Here is a 22,224-nt window from a genome sequence, read left to right as displayed (position 1 = left end):
AAAGTTCCAAAGACAGAATACTGCTGCTTCTCAGCAGCAACTGGATTTTCACAATTCATGTGCTATATCTGAAAAAACAAAAAAAAGCCCAAACCAGTCAGCATAGAATGTTTTGGTTATATTTTAAAACATTAGATTTTGTAAAATGGGAAAATATATGAAATAATTTTCTCATTACCTGAGGCAGAAACATCTTTCCAGCACCAAAGAGATCACCAACGATTTTCATGCCATTCATTAAAGGCCCTTCAATTATGTTTAAAGGTCTAGGATATTTTTCCTGATTTAATCTTGCTTCTTCTGTATCTGCAGTGACATACTTCTCAACACCCTGGATAAAAAAAAAATTATAGAGAAGCTTTTGAACTTGCAAGAAATACAGCTTCTGCTTAGTTGTCCTCTCCTCCAGAAGAATCACAATGAAAGCACAAAGAGTGCAGTTCAAATAGTGCTAGTCTTTAAGAATACCTCAAATGTGTATTTAAAATAGGTTTTCTGAGGAAGCAAAAGACTCTCGTTCTTAGGCATACAACCAAAACAAGAGTCCCCAGCATTAGCAGGTTTCCTGTGTTTTTCTTAACCATGTCATAAGGAAAAACAAACATTTATAGTCTGCCTCTGACACAAGTGCCACTTAGTGCAGCACTGTTGAAAGACAAAAAACCCCAAACAAACCACCAAACCCTAGAAAGTACAATCAGTTATGCTACAAATTAAAACCAGTATGTTTCTACCAATACTAGAGAAAGAAATTAAAGGTCAAAGACTTCAACTTGTGAAATTTGTGGTGAAATCACCACAAATTCCTCCGTTATTAATTAACTGTATTAATTAATAGCTTTTGAAAGAATAGTAGTTGGAAAATGTTTTAAGCCAGAAGTTTCCCTTGAAGTCTGAGCTGAGATCAAGTCTCTGAACTGATGGATAGCACAGTTTTCTGCAGAGATTAACCTTTATGAGAGCATATTCCAGCCTTTTCTCCACAGAGCTTTGCCGCCACTCATCAGTCTGCACAACTTTTTTCCCTCCTTGGGCATGATTCTGAAAAGACACCAATGGAAGTGTAAGTAGCACAACTGCAAACTTTACTTTTAGATAAATGAAGATAATTTCACATACTGACCCATAAAATAATTTAGATTATTCAAAAAGTACATGCAAATCATATTGCAAACATCCATGATGTATTACAGACATACAGACGCTTAGTGAGGTCTACATCCAGAAAAGTTTATACTTCAATGACAATGTCCACAAAACAGAATAAAGAAAGAAAGAAGGAGCAATTTAATAATTGACAAAATGACTAATCTTAAGGGTTTTACTTTTGGGAACATCATTTGATTGCTGGCCCATACTCTACATTGCATTTTAAAATTCACATTAATTTGGCACTAATTCAGTTTCTGATGGAATACTTCACAGAATTCTATACCGCAGATGTGTTTTCAATCATTATCCTACAGAACTATCATTTCTCAAGCACAGAGGTTGTCCCAAACCCCCATATATATCCTCTTTGCCTCACACTCACTCCCTTTGACTAAACATGGAAAGGCAAAAAGGGCTTCAAAATGCGAGAAAGTTCGTAAGCATCCACCCCAGGGAGACTCCTAAATGGGCACTCTATCCATTACTTTAACCACTACAATTTGGGCAAGTAATTTCTTTCCTCAGTCATTCTCCATAATCTGGTATCTTTCAGTCCTTATGAACCTCCTATACTTCTGAGCACACCAAATGCTCCTCAATATCTGGCCAGCAACGTTAGCAAGGGAACCATTCCAACCTAAATAGCCCGTGAAGCTGTAGGGTAGGCATGCAGAGATCACAGTAGGAACTACTACATAGACAGAGCTACCAGATTATTCTTCAGAGAGAGCTCATCTGTGCCATAATACATACAGAAAACTTACTTAAACAACAACCCACCATGGTTATGCAAGGGATGAGTCATAAATACTGGTACTGGATATTTAAAGCTGCTTTCTTTCCTATTGATTGCTACCTCACCCCCTTTTTTTTTTTCTTTTCTTTCCTGTTCATATTGTCTAGTCCTTTAGATTGTAAGTTCTTTTAGGGAGGATTTGTCACTCACTTTGGGACTGTACAGTGCCTTGTAAAATAGGGGCCCTGGTAGTTTTCCCTCTTAAATGATTTTTTTTTTTTTGGGGGGGGGGGGGGGAGGGAAGCAGGGGGGAATCATTCATGAGATGAGGGTTGAACTCTCACTCTGATAGGTGTGTCTGTTGCTGGCTAGGCTGAGCTCTGCAGCTGCCCTTTCAGAAACAATTTTCACATTTACAAAATTTTGCTGAAAAGTTGAGTTGAAAAGCCTACTGTTCCGCTCCAAATACATACTCAGGCTACCTTTTCTTAGCAGAACAACAGGAAAGCAAGTATTTAGGGTAAGATCATGAAATGTAAGCGCAAATGTATCCTTGGCTGTATCAATAGCAGTCTGGCCAGAAGGCTGAGGAAGGAGATTTTCCCCCTATACTCCACTCTTGCTGAGATCCTACCTGGAGTATTGTGTCCAGCTCTAGAGCCCCCAACACAAGAAAGACATGGAACTGTTAGGGTGGGTCCAGAGGAGGGCCACAAAGATGATCAGAGGGCTGGAGTTCCTGTCTTATGAAGACAGACTGAAAGACTTGGGGTTGTTCAGCCTGAAGAAGAGAAGGCTCCAGGAGAGCAGCCTTCCAATACATGAAGAGGGTTACAGAAGAACTGGAAAGGGACTTTTTACAAAGGCATGTAGTGATAGGGTGAGTGGTAATGGCTTCAGACTGGAATACATTTGCTTTAGATTAGACATCAAAAGGAAATTTTTCCTCACAAGGGTGGTGGGGGCACTGGAACAGGTTGCCCAGAGAAGTTGTGAAGGCTCCAAGCCTGAAATTGTTAAAAGTCAGATTGGACTGGGCCTTGAGCAACCTGCTCTAGTAGGTGGTGTCCCTGGCCATAGCAGGAACTAGATGATCTTTAAGATCCTTTCTGATCAAAACCATTCGATGAGCCTGTGATCTTTAAAAATAAGGTGATTATAGTGCATGCAGAAGATGAAAATACCTGCCTCTGGAAGAACTCCCTTTGCCTTTAATGGGATAAAGTTTCATTTTGAGAACCTGTGCAGCTATACACTTTATGGAAAATGTTGTAGGCCGGTGGGTTTTTTTTACCTCAAAGTTCAAATGAAGACTGATCTCTTAAATCTGCAAGTATTACATTCCTCATTTTTCCCCCACTGGCCTAGCACTGAAGCAACTGGCAAGGAAGAAACTTCAGTGGTGCTCTCTTAGGGGTGTGGAAATTGAAATGGGACTGAATATTCTGCTGTTTGTTGTGCAAAATAAACTGCAGTAATTTGAAATAAAAAGAACATATGCACTTACAGGCTAAAGAATACATTTTTTGCGTTTAAAAAGCCAACACCTTTAGATGAAAGAACTCAGAGCCATTCAATTCCACTACACTAGTGGAAGGTCAGAATAAGTATTTTGAAATATGCCTCAAATTCCAGAACTTTATGTAATAATCCTTCTCATTGGCAATAAGTGTCTATTTGGACTCACACTTTTCCAGAAGCAAGATGAAACTCAAATCAGGATGATTACTTCCAGTGAAAACCTAAAAGTTGTAGTATCTTCTCTTAAATTTTAACAGAGCTTTTAAAGATGTATTGAATAAAGAGTGTATTTTTTGCAAGTGGGAGATGATTTAATCCCACAGTAAAACCACCACAATGAATAAGAGTAGAGATACCAACAATGACTGCCCAAACTTTTAGACCCAGAAGGAGTCACCACCCACTTCCATTTCTTCTTTTCATGCCCCATTTAAATTCACGTTCTACCTTCTGCAGAAACACGGCTTAAGCAATTCCCAATTCCCATTCTTTTTTTCCTTCCTCTTTATGCAACACTGAATACCCTAATGGCAAAACTCTGCTTTTATAGACAAGATCACTCCCAGATGAATTGCTTAGGCACTAAGAGCATCATCTAAAACAGCCTATGTATAAGGGATAGGGAGAGTCCTCCTGTATCAGTTTTCAACACTTTGCCATTACTCCTGAAAACACACCACCACAGTGTAAACTACAAACCAAATGAAGCTGTGTGCAGAAGTAATTACAGTATCACTAAGGTTGGAAGAGACCTCAAAGATCATCAAGTCCAACCTGTCACCCAAGACCTCATGACTAAACCATGGCACCAAGTGCCACATCCAATCCCCTCTTGAACACCTCCAGGGATAGTGACTCCACCACCTCCCTGGGCAGCCCATTCCAATGACGAACGACTCTCTCCGTGAAGAACTTTCTCCTCACCTCGAGCCTAAACTTCCCCTGGTGCAGCTTGAGACTGTGTCCTCTTGTTCTGGTGCTGGGTGCCTGGGAGAAGAGATCAACCCCTGCTGGCCACACTATTCCTAATGCAGACCAGGATGCCATTGGCCTTCTTGGCCACCTGGGCACACTGCTGGCTCATGTTTAGGTGGCTGTCAATCAGCACCCCCAGGTCCCTCTCTGTTTGGCAGCTCTCCAGCCACTCTGACCCCAGCCTGTAGCTCTGCATGGGGTTGCCATGGCCAAAGTGCGGCACCCAGCACTTGGATTTGTTGAATGCCATCACATTGGACTCCACCCATCTGTCCAGTCGGTCGAGGTCCCTCTGCAGAGCCCTTCAACACTCTAACTAACCAACATCTGCTCCTAACTTGGTGTCATCTGCAAATCTGCTGGTGACTGTCTCAATCCCCTCATCCAGATCATCAATGAAGATAGTAAAGAGGATGGGGCCCAGCACTGATCCCTGGGGCACACCACTGGTGACTGGCCGCCAGCTGGATGTGGCACCATTCACCACCACTCTCTGGGCTCAGCCCTCCAGCCAGTTCCTAACCCAGCACAGAATGTTGCGGTCCAAACCACGAGCTGACAGCTTAGCCAGCAGTTTGCTGTGGGGGATGGTGTCAAAGGCCTTGCTGAAGTCCAGGTAGACTACATCCACAGGCCTCCCCACGTCCACCAGGCGGGTCACCTGATCATAGAAGGAGATCAGGTTGGTGAGGCAGGACCTGCCCTTCCTAAATCCATGTTGGCTGGACCTGAGCCCTTGGCCGTCCTTCAGGTGCGCAGTTATTGCCGCCAGGATAATCTGCTCCATCACTTTCCCTGGCACTGAGGTCAGGCTGACTGGCCTGGAGTTTCCAGGTTCCTCCATCTGACCCTTCTTGTGGATGGGGACCACACTGGCCAGTTTCCAGTCATCTGGGACCTCACTGGTCTCTACAGGAGCTACAAAACATGCATGCAAACCTACTTACACACTAAAAACTAAGAACTACTTAACTCAGAAAGATACTAATCATCTTATAGCTGATGATCTGGAAAATTTAAGATGTGTAATCTTTGGCTTTTATCACCATCTGAAAACCACTAAATAGCTGATCCTCACTTTTGGCATCAGTTACCTACACTGGCACAGCCACGAACCACAAGCAACTATTTTTACATACACACACTCGAATTAAACCATTATTACCGAAGAGAAGGGTTTACTGTCTCACACACTGCACTTGTCATTTAAGCTTCAGCACAAAGACTTCCTTTGGTAGTGGGTTGGCCTTTTCTGAGGTTTGGGGGTTTTTTTAGTTTGGTTGTTTTGGAATTTTGTGGTGTGTATTTAGTCGGTCTGTTTGTGAGGGTGTTTTGGTTTCTTGTTTGTTTGGAGAGGGAATTTGGTTGGGTTGCTTCTTATCGGTTTGGGGGTTGTCTTTTTTTAAAAAGAATGCCTATACAGCTTGGTCTCCTGAAGAATCTTGTTCTTTGCAAGATTTTCCAAGGCATCTATGAATTCAGAGAGGCTCAGTCTGTTGCAGAATTCACATTTTTTTCTGTATTACCAAGTGAACCATTTGTAGTAGCATTAGTAACTTCTAGCACCCAGTGTTAGATTGCTAGATGTGGTTTATAGGTTGTTCTACCCGTCATCAGCAGGGAGGTGTTAAAGACCAGGTGCTAAGCTAAATACTGTTCAGAGCTTAAAAGTTACCTGAGCATAATGTAAAAGTTTCTCTGTCGCATCAGGATCTTTGTTCCAGATTAGATTCTCACACAGCTGTAGCAATTCCTTGTGGATATCATCATACACTGGCAGACTCCCAGCATTCACAATTCCCATGTCCATGCCATGCTGGGGAAAAAAAAAAAAATTAAAAAAATCAGAGAGTCCTCCAAACAAGACACATCTGCCAAGTGCCAACATATGGAAGCCCAAAGTACATCATACCTTAATTGCATGGTAAAGGAACACCCCATGCATTGCTTCTCGAATGGCATCCATTCCTCGAAAGGAGAAAGACAGATTGGAAAGTCCTCCACTTATCCTGGCTCCTGGCAGTGTCTCCTACAGGAATTGGACATAGAGTTTTAGAAAACTGTTTTCCAAAAAGGAAACCTAAACAAAGCATTTCATCCATAAAACACTTGGCAGCTGGGCTATAGAGCATTGGCTACGCACTCTCTCTCTCTTCCCTGTTCCAGACCCTTCTAGCTACTTAAATTCATAAAAAGCAAATCAAATCTCTGTAAAAAAACACACAAGGGGGAAAAAAGACATAATGATCTGTAAGCAGCTATTATGAGTTCCATAGTCATAGGTGCTACTATCACTCCTCCCACAGTAGCATTCCACATTATCCCCCACGCAGACCCATTTGTGGCTCTTCCATCCCCAGCTCTTCTGGAAATAGGAGGAGCCAACCCACCTGCTTGCATATCTCAGGATCAGGCTGTAGCTGAGCAGCTAACCTGAAGGGCGCAGCCTGCCTTCCAGAATCCCCATGGTGACAAAATAGCCTGTGGTGTGTTCAAAACCCAGACTTATACTGACAGAGCATTTCCAGACCAATCAAGTCACCTTGGGGAAAAAACCAACAGTGCAGCTTCCTCGGCTTTATTCAGATGATGCACTTCACTGCTGTACTTCCTTGCAAACATTTTAGCTACATAAAAACCCCCTCCCTTTCACAGTAACAGAAGTTTCAGTAATTGAAAAAGGCAGCTTAAAAAGGACCTTCAAAAAGGTCCTTTTAGCTAGAACATGAATATGACTGTTGTCTCTAATGTATATTTACAGTAGAGATAATGTACCGAAATAAATTTATGAACTACTGAAGTTCTATTGAAAATACAGCTGTTTGGGGGAATGGCTGCACTTCACAGACAGTTCCCCTTGCTGATTTAAAATGTGTATTTTGCAGCAGTGTGGTGGTGGTGTTGTTTGGGGGTGGGGAGTGTTTATCTGTTTTGTGGTAGTTTGGGTTTTAAATAGTCTCAGCAAAATACTTTAAAATAAAATTACAACTCACTTTAATGGTTTTGGTAGCATTGATAAAATTAATGGCATACAGGTTATGTTCTTCCATTCCAGTTCCTATGGTCAAAATATTCGGATCAAATATTATATCATTTGGATTGAACTGCACTTTTTCCACAAGGAGGTGATACGCTCTGGAACAGATTGCAATCTTGGTTTCTGTTTCTGTTGCCTAGTGAAGAGAAAGAATTCTGACATGAAACTTACAGACAACACAAAAAAAATCAACTCCCCAGAAATCACTTATGGTTGCTGTGATTCAAGAGTGTCTCGCTTCCCATGACTTGGAAGATCATGGAACAAACCATCCTAGAAGCTGTACCAAGACATGTGGAGGACAGGGAGGATGGGTTTACCAAGGTCAAGTCCTGCCTGACCAATCTAATGACTTTACATGATGGAGTGACTACATCACTGGACAAAGAGCTACATGTTTTGTTCCCCAACATTTCATCATCCTATGCAAAGTTTAGTAAGTGGGTTTTGACATAATTAAACTGATTAGAAAGATTCCACTCTCATGCAAAACTAAGTTCCTGAACTAGAAAAACCCTCTAGGAAGGAAGAGTTCTGCATGGCTGAATAGCAAGAAACACACTCTTGTGCTAGCAGAGCTATGCTTACAGTAGTACTTGGATTCCTCAAATGTAAGCAGTATAAGAAATACTTACACATCAGAGCTGAAACCAGTGCTAAGATTATACAGACCTCTTTGAGTCATCCATGTCAATGAAACAACTTTGGCACAAGAGTAAAAAGGGTCACACTCCAGAAAAAAAATACCTCTCCTTTAAAGCAATACTTACCTGCCCTGTTTCATCAAAAGCCATGACAACCACAGCTGCTCCATACAATTTAATTTTCCTTGCTTTCTCCAGAAAGTCCTCCTCACCCTCCTTCAGACTGATGCTATTAACAATGCATTTCCCCTGGCAACATTTCAAACCCGCTTCAATCACTGAAAAATTTGAGGAGTCGATGCATAATGGCACCTGTAAATAACAGAAGAGTCAGGCAAGGGAATACATACAAGCCCCGAATTAGAGTTCCACGTGCTGTTCACCCATTTGGACACAAAAATGCACAAATATGAATCAATATTTATGAACAGAAAGTTTCCATATGGTATTTGTAGATTCACTTTGCTTTAAATGCAAAATTCAGAGCAAATTTAATTCAAGAGCTTCTATGGCATGTCCATCACCTATCATATGGAGACCTATACTTCTTCCTGTATTGTCTGGTGGTTTTCAATTACTCATTTTTAGACAGTGCACATTGCAATACCCATCCTATGCCCATAGCAATTTTAAGTTCATGGAAACTAACAACATTATGCACTGCCAATATACAGGTTACCGCTCATAACTGCTGCAAAGGGAACCTGCAATCATCTTTTCTAGCCAATGAAAATAACTGGCATATATTTAGCTGAAATAAGGCAGATGATAAAACCTCTGCTTCCCGCAAATGCCTTACCTATTACAGCACCTTTTCCTCTTGAGGAACACCTACATCTGCTTATTAAGCACCTAAACTGGTTACTTAATAAATCAGTACCAGAATTTTCTGAAAATTTCCCAACTCGATAAAAAGTGGAGTGACTCAATAACAACCTTTGCAATATCAGGTTCTGAAGAAATCAAGTTACAAAATCTGGTCATTGCAGCAGGGCCATCCAGCATCCCATCATCCATATTGATGTCAAGAATCTGGGCCCCCATTTCAACTTGCAGTTTGGCTACACTCAAGGCTTCCTAAAGAAGAAAGCAAAAAAAACAAAACACCATTCAGTAGAAGAAAGCCTAGCCATTCTCAGGATGACATTTCACTTCAAAATAAGCATTCAGACAAAAAATTTAAAATTTATCAGACATCCCATAAGAAAATGATCAGAGATATACAACATCGTAAAATAGTTGTTAGCATGGCACAACTGATAATTAATCTGTTTACAAAAATATGACACCAGAGACCTAACGTGCAGGTAGCATCATTGATTTTAGACAGTTGGTCTTACATTTAATTGAATGATTTAAAGATTTGCCTGGTACAAGGACTTCTGACAGCACAAGGTCACAGGAAAACAGTCTTTGTGATGGTATGACATAAGGGTCTTGTAACATAAGCTCTGCTGTTTAATAACACCGAGTACTTAATTTTTGCAGGGTGTTTGACCTTTTTCCCCCCCCCAGGTGTAGAATAATCACCAAGTGCTACGAAGGAAATACTAAAGCTTTCTATCCATCCCACATAATTATCTGAACACCCAAGTCTATTTGCTTTCTCTTTTTTGTCAATCTGCAGACTGAGCTGCACACAGTCCCTAACAACCTGTGCTTAAAGATCTCATTATTTAACAGGCCTAACTTGCTTCATGACTTCTAAGAGGTTAAGAGTCAGACTTTCTAAAACAACAAAGGCACATTTATTTGCATCAACTATAACAGCAGCTGATTCTCTGGGACAGAGTCTCAGCTCTCAAGAAGTATCACTCTACTATTTCTTTGAACATTACAGTAAGAATTTACAGAAGAATGAGCCTTCCAGCCTTTTCATTTCTTCCTTGCAGCTGTTTGAAGAAAGCAGTTACCTTCTAAGCACCCTTTTCTGTAGCAACTCCCATGTAGCATGTTGGAGCCAGTGATCAAATATATAAAGATCAGATGCAACCATAACACTAACCAGGATTGGAGAAGGGAGGGAAATGAGGGATTACATTCCCTCCTCTCTCCTCTGTAAAATCATGACTAGATACAGCACAGACCAGGACATTTTCTTAACTATCATCAGCTCTGTAACTTAATGCAAAATGAAAAATTACGTTTCCTGTAACACTTGTTTAAAAAGAAACCACCAACAAACTAATAACAGTGCAGTGGATTGATGAAAAATCAGAGCATCAGTTATAAAGACTACTGTTAAAATATTTACTTCATAGTTGCCTGCCATGATGAGCTTAGCAAACTTCCGTGAGCCTGCAACATTGCAGCGTTCGCCAATATTAACAAAGTTGGTGTATGGGCCGATCCTGAATGGCTCCAGACCTTAAAAAGATATTTTTTAACATATTTGTAAAAGCAGAGAGAAAAAAAAAACAAACAAAACTGTTTAAGACAGACATAATCCCTTTCTTAAACTGTGGGAAGAGGTACCTTTCTCTTTAAGATGAGCAATTTCTCAGCACATCTAGTGAGCAACTAGCAAAGAATGCGATGAAACCAATTCCAACATACATGACAAAGGTTTCTGGCCTTGCTCAATGACAGTCAATAATTTACCTGACCTACAAAAAATGAAATGATGCTACAATTCTTCAGGCATCTATGTGTATGCACAGACATGCCTTCTCTCAGCTACCACAGCATCTCATGACTCTGCCACCACCAGAGAAGCCCACTGAATTGACCAACAAAGACAGACAGCTCCTAACCATATACCCACATTCAGGGAAACAAGCTAAGAGGAACCCTCACGTATTAAACTACCGAGAGGCAAATGAACTTTACAGAACAGACTAAGCAAATGCATGAAAACACAGGCCAACCATGATTTATTGAATTTATGCTAAAGTCATTTGACTTTGAGATTACAATATCAGACCCAAAAGAAGGTACTATTTTATTTGGATAGATGGCTCAAAGTCTTAAAAGAAGGCCTGCTTGAGGAACACACAGATCTAGACTTTGCTAAAGGAAAAAGACATTCTAGACCTGGATATATTGCTGGAACACTGTCCCAGTATAACTGGACTGTATCTGAGGCAACACAAGAGACCTCTCTCACAGCAGGTGAACTAGGACCTCATCCCTGCTCTGCCATCAACAGTCAAATTACCTGATCTCTCTGTGCTTGACAGAGACATCTCTCCTGTTGCAAAGTGAAGGTAAAGACACTCACCATTAGAAAATGCCTAAGACTGCAGGATAAAATATGCTGCCATGGCTGTATTATAGAAGACTGCAGTAAAATGCTTTATTAATACTTTGGTCAAGACAGTAAGATTTAGGTTTGGTTACACATCCATAACCTTGCTGGATTTAGGTATAATAAGAAACTCATAGTGCCATTCTGATCAGCAGAAAACTGCAAATAAATTTATAACTCATGCAATGTTCCTTTATAAAGTTCAAACTGTTACACTGTTTTACCTGACAGCAGCATGTATCCTTGAGAGTGAGAGGGTGGAACACGAGGCTTACAAAATTTCACAGCTTCAGCAATTTTCCTGAGTTACAGGAAGTAGAGAGCAAAGTTGTTTTATTGAAATTAAACTATTCCAGAAAAGACTCAAACACAATACACTAGACATAGACCTACATCTCAAATTTAGCCCTGTAGCTGACAAGACTAATTATCTAGTTTTTCTGTAGCCAAAGCAAAAATATCCTCCCAGAAGATTATCCTAGCTCTTTGTAGGGAACGTACAAAGCAAATACAGAATGTGAGATATTACGCCAATGGGATACTTGCTGGGTATCAGAAATATTCCTCAACCACATTGGCTCTTACCTTAGTCATCATTTGCTGAGTGGAGCAACTGCTGATGACTGCAGCAAGAATAAAAGTGACAAATATTGTTCAGTGCTGAGATATGTTTCTCAGATGCTGGAATGACTCATGGTGTTCATTTTCTCCTTGCCCCAATCAGGAGCAAAGCACTGTGTCATCTACATGTTCACATACCACCACTTCCCAGTCTGTAAATAGACCACAAGGGCTCCTTCTCTTCCAAGCCCAGATGAAAAACAGATTTTTCCACTGACCTGCTTTCAGTGAGAAAGATCAAATGCTCCTTCTAACTGGCCAGGACTAGCACCAGCACCACTCCTAAATATTTTCCAACATTTCCCCCCCAACACCCTCACTCCTTCCTTTCTTCTGTCAACAAAGGAAACCTGAGGTTTCACTTTTTGGCAAGGAGCACCAGAAATAAGAATGTATGGCTACAGTAGCAGAAATGGGAAGTCTATTATATCCAGTGGTATAAAGGGAGGAATCATTCCAAAACAATTTGAGATAACAAAACAGCAAAGATATAACCCTGGTTTGAACCATGCCTTTACCCATTCTCATTTCACATTACACATGCTGATGAAAGCCAGGTTATTTCTACTCCACATATTGCACTTGGCATTCACTGCCACTGGTATTCATGTGATCCACCTTTTCAGGAAACTCCAAGACACGCTACGGAGTATTACACCACAGAAGCAGCGCTTAATCTACTTCCCAGTGCACCTAAAGTTGTAGCTCATGAGGTACCTGATATGTGCTGGTGTAGTACCGCAGCAACCTCCAACTATGTTGACCAAACCATCCAAAGCAAAACTCTGCACAAGTAAGGGAAAAAGAATTTTGTTTTAATAAAGATATACATATAGATGGGAAAAAAACAACCAAACAACAAACAAAACCAAACAGACGATATCTTTAGGCTATTTTCGGGGTTTTTTTTCCTCTATATGCTAAGCAATCAGGAGGATCACAAGGAAAAAAAACAATCAGTACTATTTTACTATGTCTTCCCTCATGGATTTGTCTCGAGATGTGGACTCCCAAGGCTAACCAGCAATTTCAACACCTACTTTTTAGGAAATTACATTTTAAACTGGCCTACTTTATACTGAAGTCCCAGATGAAAACTTGGGTGAGTATCAAAGAAAAGTCATACTGTATTATAAGAAGGAATTAACATGCATCAGCTACTGCATTCTCACTGACAAACTGCACATCTAGCCACATACTTCTCTGTCTTGCATAAATCAAGTGGCATGTTGAAGGACAGCCTCCACTAGAACACTACCATTATAGGTGATTCCTGTACACATAAATCTGTAAAATTCTGTTAAGTTCATAAAAGCCACTAAGCTTTTTTAATAATTCTAGAATGTAAAGGTATGAACCCAGAAGTGCAAATGAGTAACATCCACAGATCAAGCAGGAAAACCTGAAGATAATGAAGATGTGCAAAGTTTCCTAGTTTTTCCCTAACTTGGTATCTCAAATCAGTATCATTCAGCAAATTGCTTATAAACAATCCAAATAACAAATGGAACCACCTAATGAAAAACAAATCAATACACCACTGTAACTGTGCATAAAACACAAACAAAGAATTCTAGTCTACTAATATGTCAGACATGACACACAATGAATACTTCATACCTTTATATGCTTGGCAGTCACTTCTGGAGTTTCATCATAACCACCAAAAGTATTGGGAAGACCTTGAAACACAATTTTTTTTTTCTAGTATTACAATTTGTTTATAGCCCACAAGAACAGAACTAAATTCCATAAAATGTAAAAGTATAGATGTTTTATAGATGTTTGACAGATGTCAGATTTGCCTTGACCAATGCTTTCAGGACCTGATGTAAGCAGGCAAAGACATTTATTATGTTATACAGCAAAGTCTATCAGAAGGCACATGTGTCACATCTCAATTGGTCATTTTCTACTGGCATACATGTAATTAAGGCATACAATAGGTCAAAATAATAAAACAATATTTTAACATATCCAACCAAATTCTGCCCAGCTTCTCTCCTTCAGTTACAAGGTGTTTGCATTACTTGGAGAGTCAGAGACAAAACATAGCTTTCTCTAACTCGAGCAAAGGCAAATCTTCCCTATAGTCTTCTACAGCTATCTGAGAACAACCCTTTTCCCACAATAAAAGACATATGTAAAGTAGCTACACTTGTACACTTTGTCACCTTTGCAATCATTAATCAATAGAATATTAATTAGGCTAACAAGCATTGTGTGCTGTCACACAACAACAACAACAATCACTTTCAGCAGTTTAAAATAATCTTTTTCTAACAGGAAAAAACAAACAAAAAAAAAACCCCACCGCTTTTTAAGGTATTTCAACTCTACTACTGCTAATGGGCTGCGATGGTTTAGTTACATTTCATCTACCTATAAGCAGAGGGAGACGTTCACCCACACACCTGCGTTGGGGTAACAGATGATGTAGGCTGTGGTACACTTGCCAATTGTTTCAATGAATGGCCGCATCTCAACTGCCCCTAAAGCACAATTTAAGCCGATACTGAAAAAGAAGTTTTCAGAAGTTATTTTGAGGTAAAAAACACCTTTTACAGACAAACCAGACATATGTTAGCGCTGGTAACCGCTAATACCCGCCATCATCTACAACAAAACCAACCTGATCTCCAATTTGTTTAATCATCATCATCAACACAGCAAAACTGTGCAAAAAGAGAACTCTTGGGTGCAAGAAAAATGCAAGGAGGAAGGGGGCTGGACTGAATTGAACAGAGAATAGTAAATCAAGATTTCATTTCAAAATCCAGGAGGGAAGTGGCAGCATTTTGACAGCAACTGCAGCAACGTGACAGCTTTGGATATTCTAGATAAGAGAGAGAACAAGTGGAATGAGAACAACAGACAGGAAAGGAGCCTTGCGCTACAAGAACTATAAGAAAAGGTTGGAAAAAGCAAGACATGCATCAAGCCATTAACCATTTTCAAATGGTACATAAATTATGTCAACCTTGGAAGAAACCAAGTGTCTCCTCCAAGATGCCTCATGGCAGCACTAAGCTTGGGCAACTGAACCTGCTATATCTTAGTAACCAAGACAGCACTAGAGCAGAATTATTTTTATATGAATAAGCTTCTCAAGCAATTTTGTCAGTATGTGAGGTATGACCATGTTTTCTATCGTTCAATGACAGATACACAAATGTGGCCTGCACTCAAAAGGTCTACACTGATATTAAAAAGGGGAATTTCTCTTTTGGAAAGTTTGTAAGACATCTCATATATAAATTTTCTGATCTCTCTTCACCATTCTAGAAACCATCTTAGGAGCATTGTGAAACTCAAAAGGTGCTCACAGTGCTGCTAGAAGCAGCTTTCACCTTTTCTGGAAATACAGTCTCAGACAAGATGGAAGGTAGCTCACTGAAATAGCGATGGATAACAACCACATCTCACAACTGAATCACCGGCGCTGCCTCAGAGGGAAGTTAATAAAGTGCACACATGCCCGGTTAGTCTCGCAGAAATCAAAAGTAATAAAGCCCTGCACAGGACTAGGAGCACAAAATGGGGTTTGACTTTTTGCTTGTTTCCAAGGAGTAGGCATGGCCTGGTAACTGCATAAGTAATAGCAGTAAATACTTGCAGCCAATTTCACTTGAACAGAATGACAAATCCTTGAGATCTGCAGCACGCCCAGCAACATCCAAAACTGTGGCCTTCAAGATTACACAGTCACGTAAGAAGACCAAATGATATACAAACTTCTTCCAACAGCTTAGGTGTGTTTTTGCTGGTAGAAGGGTGGTCATACATGCAAGCTTTTTTTCAAACAGACAGTTTTACCTTTAAAATGCTTTTTCTAATGTCTCATATCAGCCATTCTGTTTAAACAGCAAAACCCTTTTATTTTTACTACCTTACCCAGTGTTTACCTACAGTTAGTTCCTTCATACAATCCCCTAGATACAAACAATATGCACAGAGAATATGCAATCATAGCAATGAAGTTCTGGAATTTTATTTCAAAGTTGGGGCTCATCCCACAGGATTTTCTAAGCAGGGCAAGGTAAGAATGGTAAATGAGACTGTCCTTGTCAAATGCAGATGAATATAATGTATTTCCTACTGTAAGTCATTCAATTTACAAGCTTCCACCTCACACTCCCCATACCTTTTTAAGCTCTTCCCTACATTGGGCAGTTTCATCTTTCCTTTCCACATATAATATCCACCTGTATTCACTTCTCAGTACAAACTGACCTGGCCACTCTCTTTACCTTCCCTTACCAATAAGATACTGTAAAAGCAGCCTGCATACCAAACAAACCAAGTACTTCTTGAAATTCTGCCTTGACTTACTGGGTACTGGTGATCCAGATTGTTGGCATGATTACCCACTAAAAGGGTTGTTAGAGAGCATAGTGATAGGACAAGAGGTAATAGTTTCAAACTGAAAGGGGTAGATTTAGATTAGAGATTAGGAAGAAGTTCTTTACTGTGAGACTGGTGAAGCACTGGAATAGGTTGCCTGAAGAAGCTGCAGATGCTGCCTTCCTGGAAGTCCTCAAGGCCAGGCAAGGAAGTCCAGGAAGTCCTCAAGGTCTTTGGGCAACCTGCTCCAGCGGAAGGCATCCCATGGAAGTAGGGTTGGAACTAGATGATATTTAGAGTTCCTTCCAACCCATACCATTCTATAGTTCTACGACTCTATGAAATATATCTATGAGCATGACAGGATCCAAGCATTCCCTGTTTCAAAACTGTCATGTCAAACAAAGCACAGAAATGCAGACTCATTCAGAAACAAAAAGCAGCCTCTGTGGCAAGTAGCCAGAAGCCTTGAATCAAATTGCTGGTACGCTATCTCTGCTACCCTAGTGTCACATTCTCATTTTAAACACGACCTCTCCCCCTTGCTCATTTCTTCACAACAATCACACATCAGTTCTTGTGAAAGCTGAGGCTGCAGAGTGCCCTTGGGAGCAGAAAAAACACCATGTTAGAGCCCTAAACTCGGCATATGTCTTCTTAATGCTACCACAGTAGAAACAATGGCAGGATACAAAATAACATGAAGGGCATTCATGTCATATCTGAGCATCTTTCATAGCAAGCAGCCTGCCACACTTCTTTCTGCACTTACAAGCACACAGTTAGGAGTTTCTCAGCTACAATCAGCAGGACACAGAGCACAAACTTTTTAGGGGAGAGATTCATGCTGAACCGACTTAAGGGCAACCCATCACTCTGAACGGGACATACAAAACCAAATAGAAACATGGAAACACATAAAACATGCTCCCTAGGAAACTGCTACTTAATAGCTCTTTCACAACCCTGAAGTCAGCCACTTTGTACCAATTTGGCAGCAGAAACAACATTAAATGTAATCTGCTCCACAACGAAAACCCTTCTGCCACAGTGCAGTATAGTAGCCTCTGCACAGATGAGAAACAAGCCCCGAGCATTCAGAACCATAAGACATCTTTCATGAAATATGGTTTAATAAATTCTTGATTTCTGCTCCAGTGCCCTTCTCTCCTCTTCAGAGGAAAGAGAGTTATAAGCAAGATTATCTTAGACAGACTTGTGCCAAATACGGATCACTAGGCTGTGATGCTGAGAGAAGTCATCAACTACTACCCTGTTCCAAGAGGCTCCATATGTCACTTCTGGAGCACCGTCTGGTCTGGGAAAGTGGAGCCTCAAGGGCAGTCAGGAAAACTGTGAATGCAGTCCTCTGCTTTTGTACCACCAAGATGACAGATTGCCTGATTTAGCTTGAATTTTGTTGTAAAAATAAGCAATGGCTCACCACAACGTGCATGGCATGCACTGCTAATTACAGATTAAATGGTTTATGTTAGAATGTTTTAGGAAGAGCCATCAATTTCCCGCATAAGTTTTAGCATGAAGAATCAACCCAAAAGAAGAAATGGTAAGGAGGGAAGAGGAGACAAGGATGCAGAACAGGGTACTCAAATTAACATTCAAAACCTTGCTTGATCTGCTACATTATGCACTTTCACAGATCTTAAGTTCATACTTTTTTCAACTTTTCTGCATGAACAGAAAAGAATACAAATAAATGGAGGCATCAGGACCTCTCAACACAACAATTCACATCCTTGAGAAAAAAACACTCAGGGAATATCTACAGTTTTGTAAGAGTTCATTAAAAAAGCACACTGGAACAAAATCTTAGGATTTGCTCTTTCAAGCCACTCTGAAACATTCTGAGCTAGCACTGTTTCCCCTCTAAGAAAGATGCAAGCTCTGCCCACACCAGGAATTAGTTCCTTGCAGGCTCCGAGACAGTAGAAGATGGCAGACTACAACTTCAGAATTCTTTTTGTTTTTTGCAATGCTTTGACCAAATTGTGATTTCAGTGGCTGTTGCAAACACAAAACTATAGATTATTTAGAGCAGCATTTTAAAAATTCAGCCGAATTTCTGCTGAAGGAATGCTAGCAGAACATGTTAGCAATACATGTGATTAAGTGATCACATGATTCCAGTTAGTACAGCTTTCATTTAGCTGCATGCAAGGCTTTAAAATACAAAAGAATCAAAATCTACAGATAACTTACTAAAAGAAAGATACATTTCCTTACCAAAGTGGCTTGCTGTGGGAAACACTAATGACAAATGCCTCTCCTGTCTGGCCTGAGAGGGTACGCCCACTCTTATCCACAATGGTTCCAGAAACCTAAATATCACACAGAACACAAAGAAAGAACTAAATTAACAATAAAACTAATTTAAATGGATGAACTGCTTACAGCCAAAGAGAGACCTGTGCTCCACCCAAGTGATGAGGCACAACTTAAAGAGTTAAAATTAATCCCTTTCCTCCCTACTTATATTTAAATAGTCCAGGGAAAGGCAAACCTTTGACCACTCATCTTTCTCTCACTCCCCACCTCAGGATTAAAAAACATTTAAAAGGAGGGGTTGGGGAGGAAAGAAAACTACCACAAACCATTCAGCAGCAAGGTAGCATTAGTAACACTGTATTGCTCCGATAATGGCCTCTGAAACAATGTGCAGTGGTTACCTGTTCAGGCAGCTATCAGCAGTCACAGCTCCTTCTCCTAGTCTCATCCTCCCTGCCTCCTCCCTTATGTTATTTGAAGTCCCAGAACTGCTATTAAGTTGTCTGGTGATGGTTGCTGGGGAGGTGGGAAAAGAAGGGCTGGCCTTAAAGCAAGTTATTCCTTTTGCCATAAGGGAACATCAGATGTTGCAACTTAGTGGAGATAGAAGTCTAAACCAGTGTAATCATACCTTGTTTGTAGTACAACAGAGAGAGAGGGGGGCAAATACTGATGTCTTGACCCCAACTAACAGCTATGAAGATGAGAAGTCTGGAAGCATTTGAATGAGCCAGGAAAGCCTTCCTGAGTTTACAGATTTTTTTTCCAGAAGATGGAATGAGTTTAGAAAACTCCATGGCAAATCCATTATTCATTCTAAATCGTGCTTTAATATTGTTGCTACTTTCCTTCAAACTACTACTGAAGTGGTGAAGGTTAAGAGCAGCCTTGGCTGTAGTAATCATGACACGGTGGAGTCTAGGATCTTGTGAGGCAGGAACAGAATATCAAGCAGGATCAGGACCTTGGACTTCAGCAGGGCCAACTTTGTCTTTTTCAAGTAATTGCTAGGGGAAAACTCATGGGACAGAGTACTTGAAGACAAAAGGGCCCATAATAGTTGGTTATTATTCAAGGACCACTTCTTCCAAGCTCAAGATCAGAGCATTTCAATAAACAGGAAATGGAGAAAGGGAGCCAGAAGACCTGCATGGTTAAGTAGGGAACTGCTGAGCAAACTCAAGCGGAAGAAGAAAGTCTACAGATCATGGAAGGAGGGGCTGGCTGCTTGGGAGGAGGATGTAGGGAGGCACCTAGGAAGGCTAAGGCCTCCTTGGAATTCAACCTTGTAAGGGAGGTCAAGGACAACAGAAAGGGCTTCTTCAAATACACGGCAGGAAAAACTAACACCAGAGGCAATATAGGCCCACTGCTGAATGAGATGGGTGCCTTGGTGACAGAGGATACAAAGAAGGTGGAGTTACTAAATGCCTTCTTTGTCTCCATCTATACTGCTGGAGACTGTCCTCAGGAGCCCCAGACCCCTGAGGCCCCAGAGGGAGACATGGCAAAGAATGAGTTTTCCAGAGTTGATGAGGACCAGGTTAGGGAACAGTTAAGTAGTCTGAACATCCATAAATCCATGTGTCCTGATGGTATGCACCCATAGTCACTGAGGGAGCTAGTGGAGGCTGTTGCCAGACTGCTCTCCATCCTCTTTGGTAAGGCCTAGTGGATGGAAGGTTGACCATGAGCCATCAGTGTGCTCTTGTGGCCAAGAAGGCCAATGCTATTCTGCCCTCATGAGGCTGCATCTCTAATATTGTGTCCAGTTCTGGGCCACTCAGTTCAAGAAGGACAGGGAGCTGCCTGAAAGAGTCCAGTGCAAAGACACAAAAATTATTAAGGGAGTGAAACATCTTCCTTACAAGGAGAGACTGTGGAAGCTGGGGCTCTTCATCTTGGAGAAAGAGGAGACTGAGAGGTGACCTCATTAATGTTTACATATATGAAAAGAGTGAGTGCCAAGAGGATGGAGCCAGGCTCTTCTCAGTGATGCCCAATGACTGCACAAGGGGCAATGGGTGGAAGTTGAAGCATAGAAAGCTCCATGGAAACATGAGGAAAAAGTTTTTCACTGCGAGGGTGACAGAACACTGGAACAGGCTGCCCAGGGGGGTTGTGGAGTCTCTCTCTCTGGAGATACTCAAGACATGCCTGGATGCATTCCTGTGTGATCTGGTGTAGGTGATCCTGCTCTGGCAAGACGGTTGGATTACATGATCTTTTGAGGTCCCTTCTGGCCCCTAACATACTGCAATTCTGTGATTGAAGGACAGTGACCATGGAAATCCTACAAAGAGATGCGCTAAGGATTGCACTTCTCAACATAACTGTACTGTAAAGGGAGCAGAGAATGAGGCACTGACCTGAATGTTCAGGACAGTGAAGACAGAAAGTCAAATCTAAGTAATCAGAAAACTCTCCAGTGTTAGCTGATCAAGTACAAAGTTGTGGAAACACTGACACCTCTCAACCAGTCTTTACTGATTAAGAAACTAATCTGAGTAACAAAAGGAAGCTTTATGAATGCAATTTCAAAGCTTACTAGCATCAGACACTACAAAGATAGAAACGGACAAAGCAGAGATCATCACTAGGCTATCATAGGAGTCCCTGATGTCTCCACTTCGAGTGCTGTATGTTATTCTAGTTCCCTTCTGACTTGAGGAAATAAAAAAAAAAAGGTGGTAAGAATAACAAATTAATTAAGTCAAACAGGCAAGGATTCTCGTGGGTAACACTAAAGAAAGCTCTCACAGAGGACTATAAATGCCATGACTATGCAGCAGCAAAGGGGACATGAAACAGCTGCTTAGTGTCACTTTAAAGAGAAAAATAGGAAGACATAAAAGAAGCTTTTGGTTGGAATGTCCGAAAGTAAGCAAACTTTCAAACCAGCGCATTCGTAAGCTACCAAAGTTACTGGCACATTATTTTGTGGATACCTGGGTCCCACAAAGGTTTAAACATCGGTTCAAGGAAGGAGAAAACACATAAAACAAAAGGCTATGAACAGGTAGAAACTGCAAATCAGAAAGACAGGGCTGCAAACTGCAGAAAACTAAGAATACATTAGAACTTTCAAAACAAGCTTATTCTTTTTCTGTATTCATTCCTACACATACACAACTGTCAGAAAAAAAAACCAAGTCAGAGAACAAATACGGAGTTCAATAGATCTTTTTTGACTTCAAACAGCCACTCACATTTTACTTAAAAATGTAACAGAATTTGCTCAGTTTCATCCTTAATGCACTGTTCAAGCCTGAAAACAAAAAATCTGTTTTTTGTGGAAATGAATGAACACACACTGGAATTAAGTCATTCCTTAGTCTTCAGATTGATCAACTGGACAGAACAACCCAAGGCAGACTTCATAGAGCTCTTCACAGAAGAGTTCTTCCTTTCACAATCACATGAAAAAAAGGACATTGCCAAGACATTAATTTCTTTGATTTCAAAACACTTTAACCCACTGTCATCTCAGCCAGTTCACATGTTGAGCTTCAATACATGTAACATATTAAATAAATAATACTTACGAATATGGGTCGGGGAGCATAACCTTCCTCAAACAAAGTCTGGAGTGCATAAAGAGCTGCCTATAGAAGAATCAGTTGCAAAATATTAATGGAAGTTTCAGATGTTCATTTTTGTG

The 22,224-nt window shown here is 40.7% G+C and overlaps 1 protein-coding gene across 1 annotated transcript in view; it reads right to left on the bottom strand.

The window, feature by feature from the left end:
- Positions 1–22,224, bottom strand: part of MTR (5-methyltetrahydrofolate-homocysteine methyltransferase) — a 50,234-nt gene that overhangs the window by 18,033 nt on the left and 9,977 nt on the right. Inside the window, exons 7-20 of the mRNA XM_054162287.1 lie at positions 22,109–22,168; positions 18,522–18,616; positions 14,348–14,448; positions 13,554–13,615; positions 12,651–12,718; positions 11,537–11,613; positions 10,320–10,432; positions 9,002–9,142; positions 8,192–8,377; positions 7,378–7,557; positions 6,297–6,413; positions 6,060–6,200; positions 952–1,041; positions 179–331 (exon numbers count right to left, since the gene is read on the bottom strand). Of these exons, the coding sequence (XP_054018262.1) occupies positions 179–331; positions 952–1,041; positions 6,060–6,200; positions 6,297–6,413; positions 7,378–7,557; positions 8,192–8,377; positions 9,002–9,142; positions 10,320–10,432; positions 11,537–11,613; positions 12,651–12,718; positions 13,554–13,615; positions 14,348–14,448; positions 18,522–18,616; positions 22,109–22,168 (1,584 nt within the window). The remainder of the gene's footprint in view (positions 1–178; positions 332–951; positions 1,042–6,059; positions 6,201–6,296; positions 6,414–7,377; positions 7,558–8,191; positions 8,378–9,001; positions 9,143–10,319; positions 10,433–11,536; positions 11,614–12,650; positions 12,719–13,553; positions 13,616–14,347; positions 14,449–18,521; positions 18,617–22,108; positions 22,169–22,224) is intronic.

This window comes from Dryobates pubescens, chromosome 6, assembly GCF_014839835.1.
Source record: "Dryobates pubescens isolate bDryPub1 chromosome 6, bDryPub1.pri, whole genome shotgun sequence".
Taxonomy (NCBI): domain Eukaryota; kingdom Metazoa; phylum Chordata; class Aves; order Piciformes; family Picidae; genus Dryobates; species Dryobates pubescens.
Note: the sequence above shows the minus strand (reverse complement) of the source record. Positions and strands in the feature narration are given on the sequence as shown.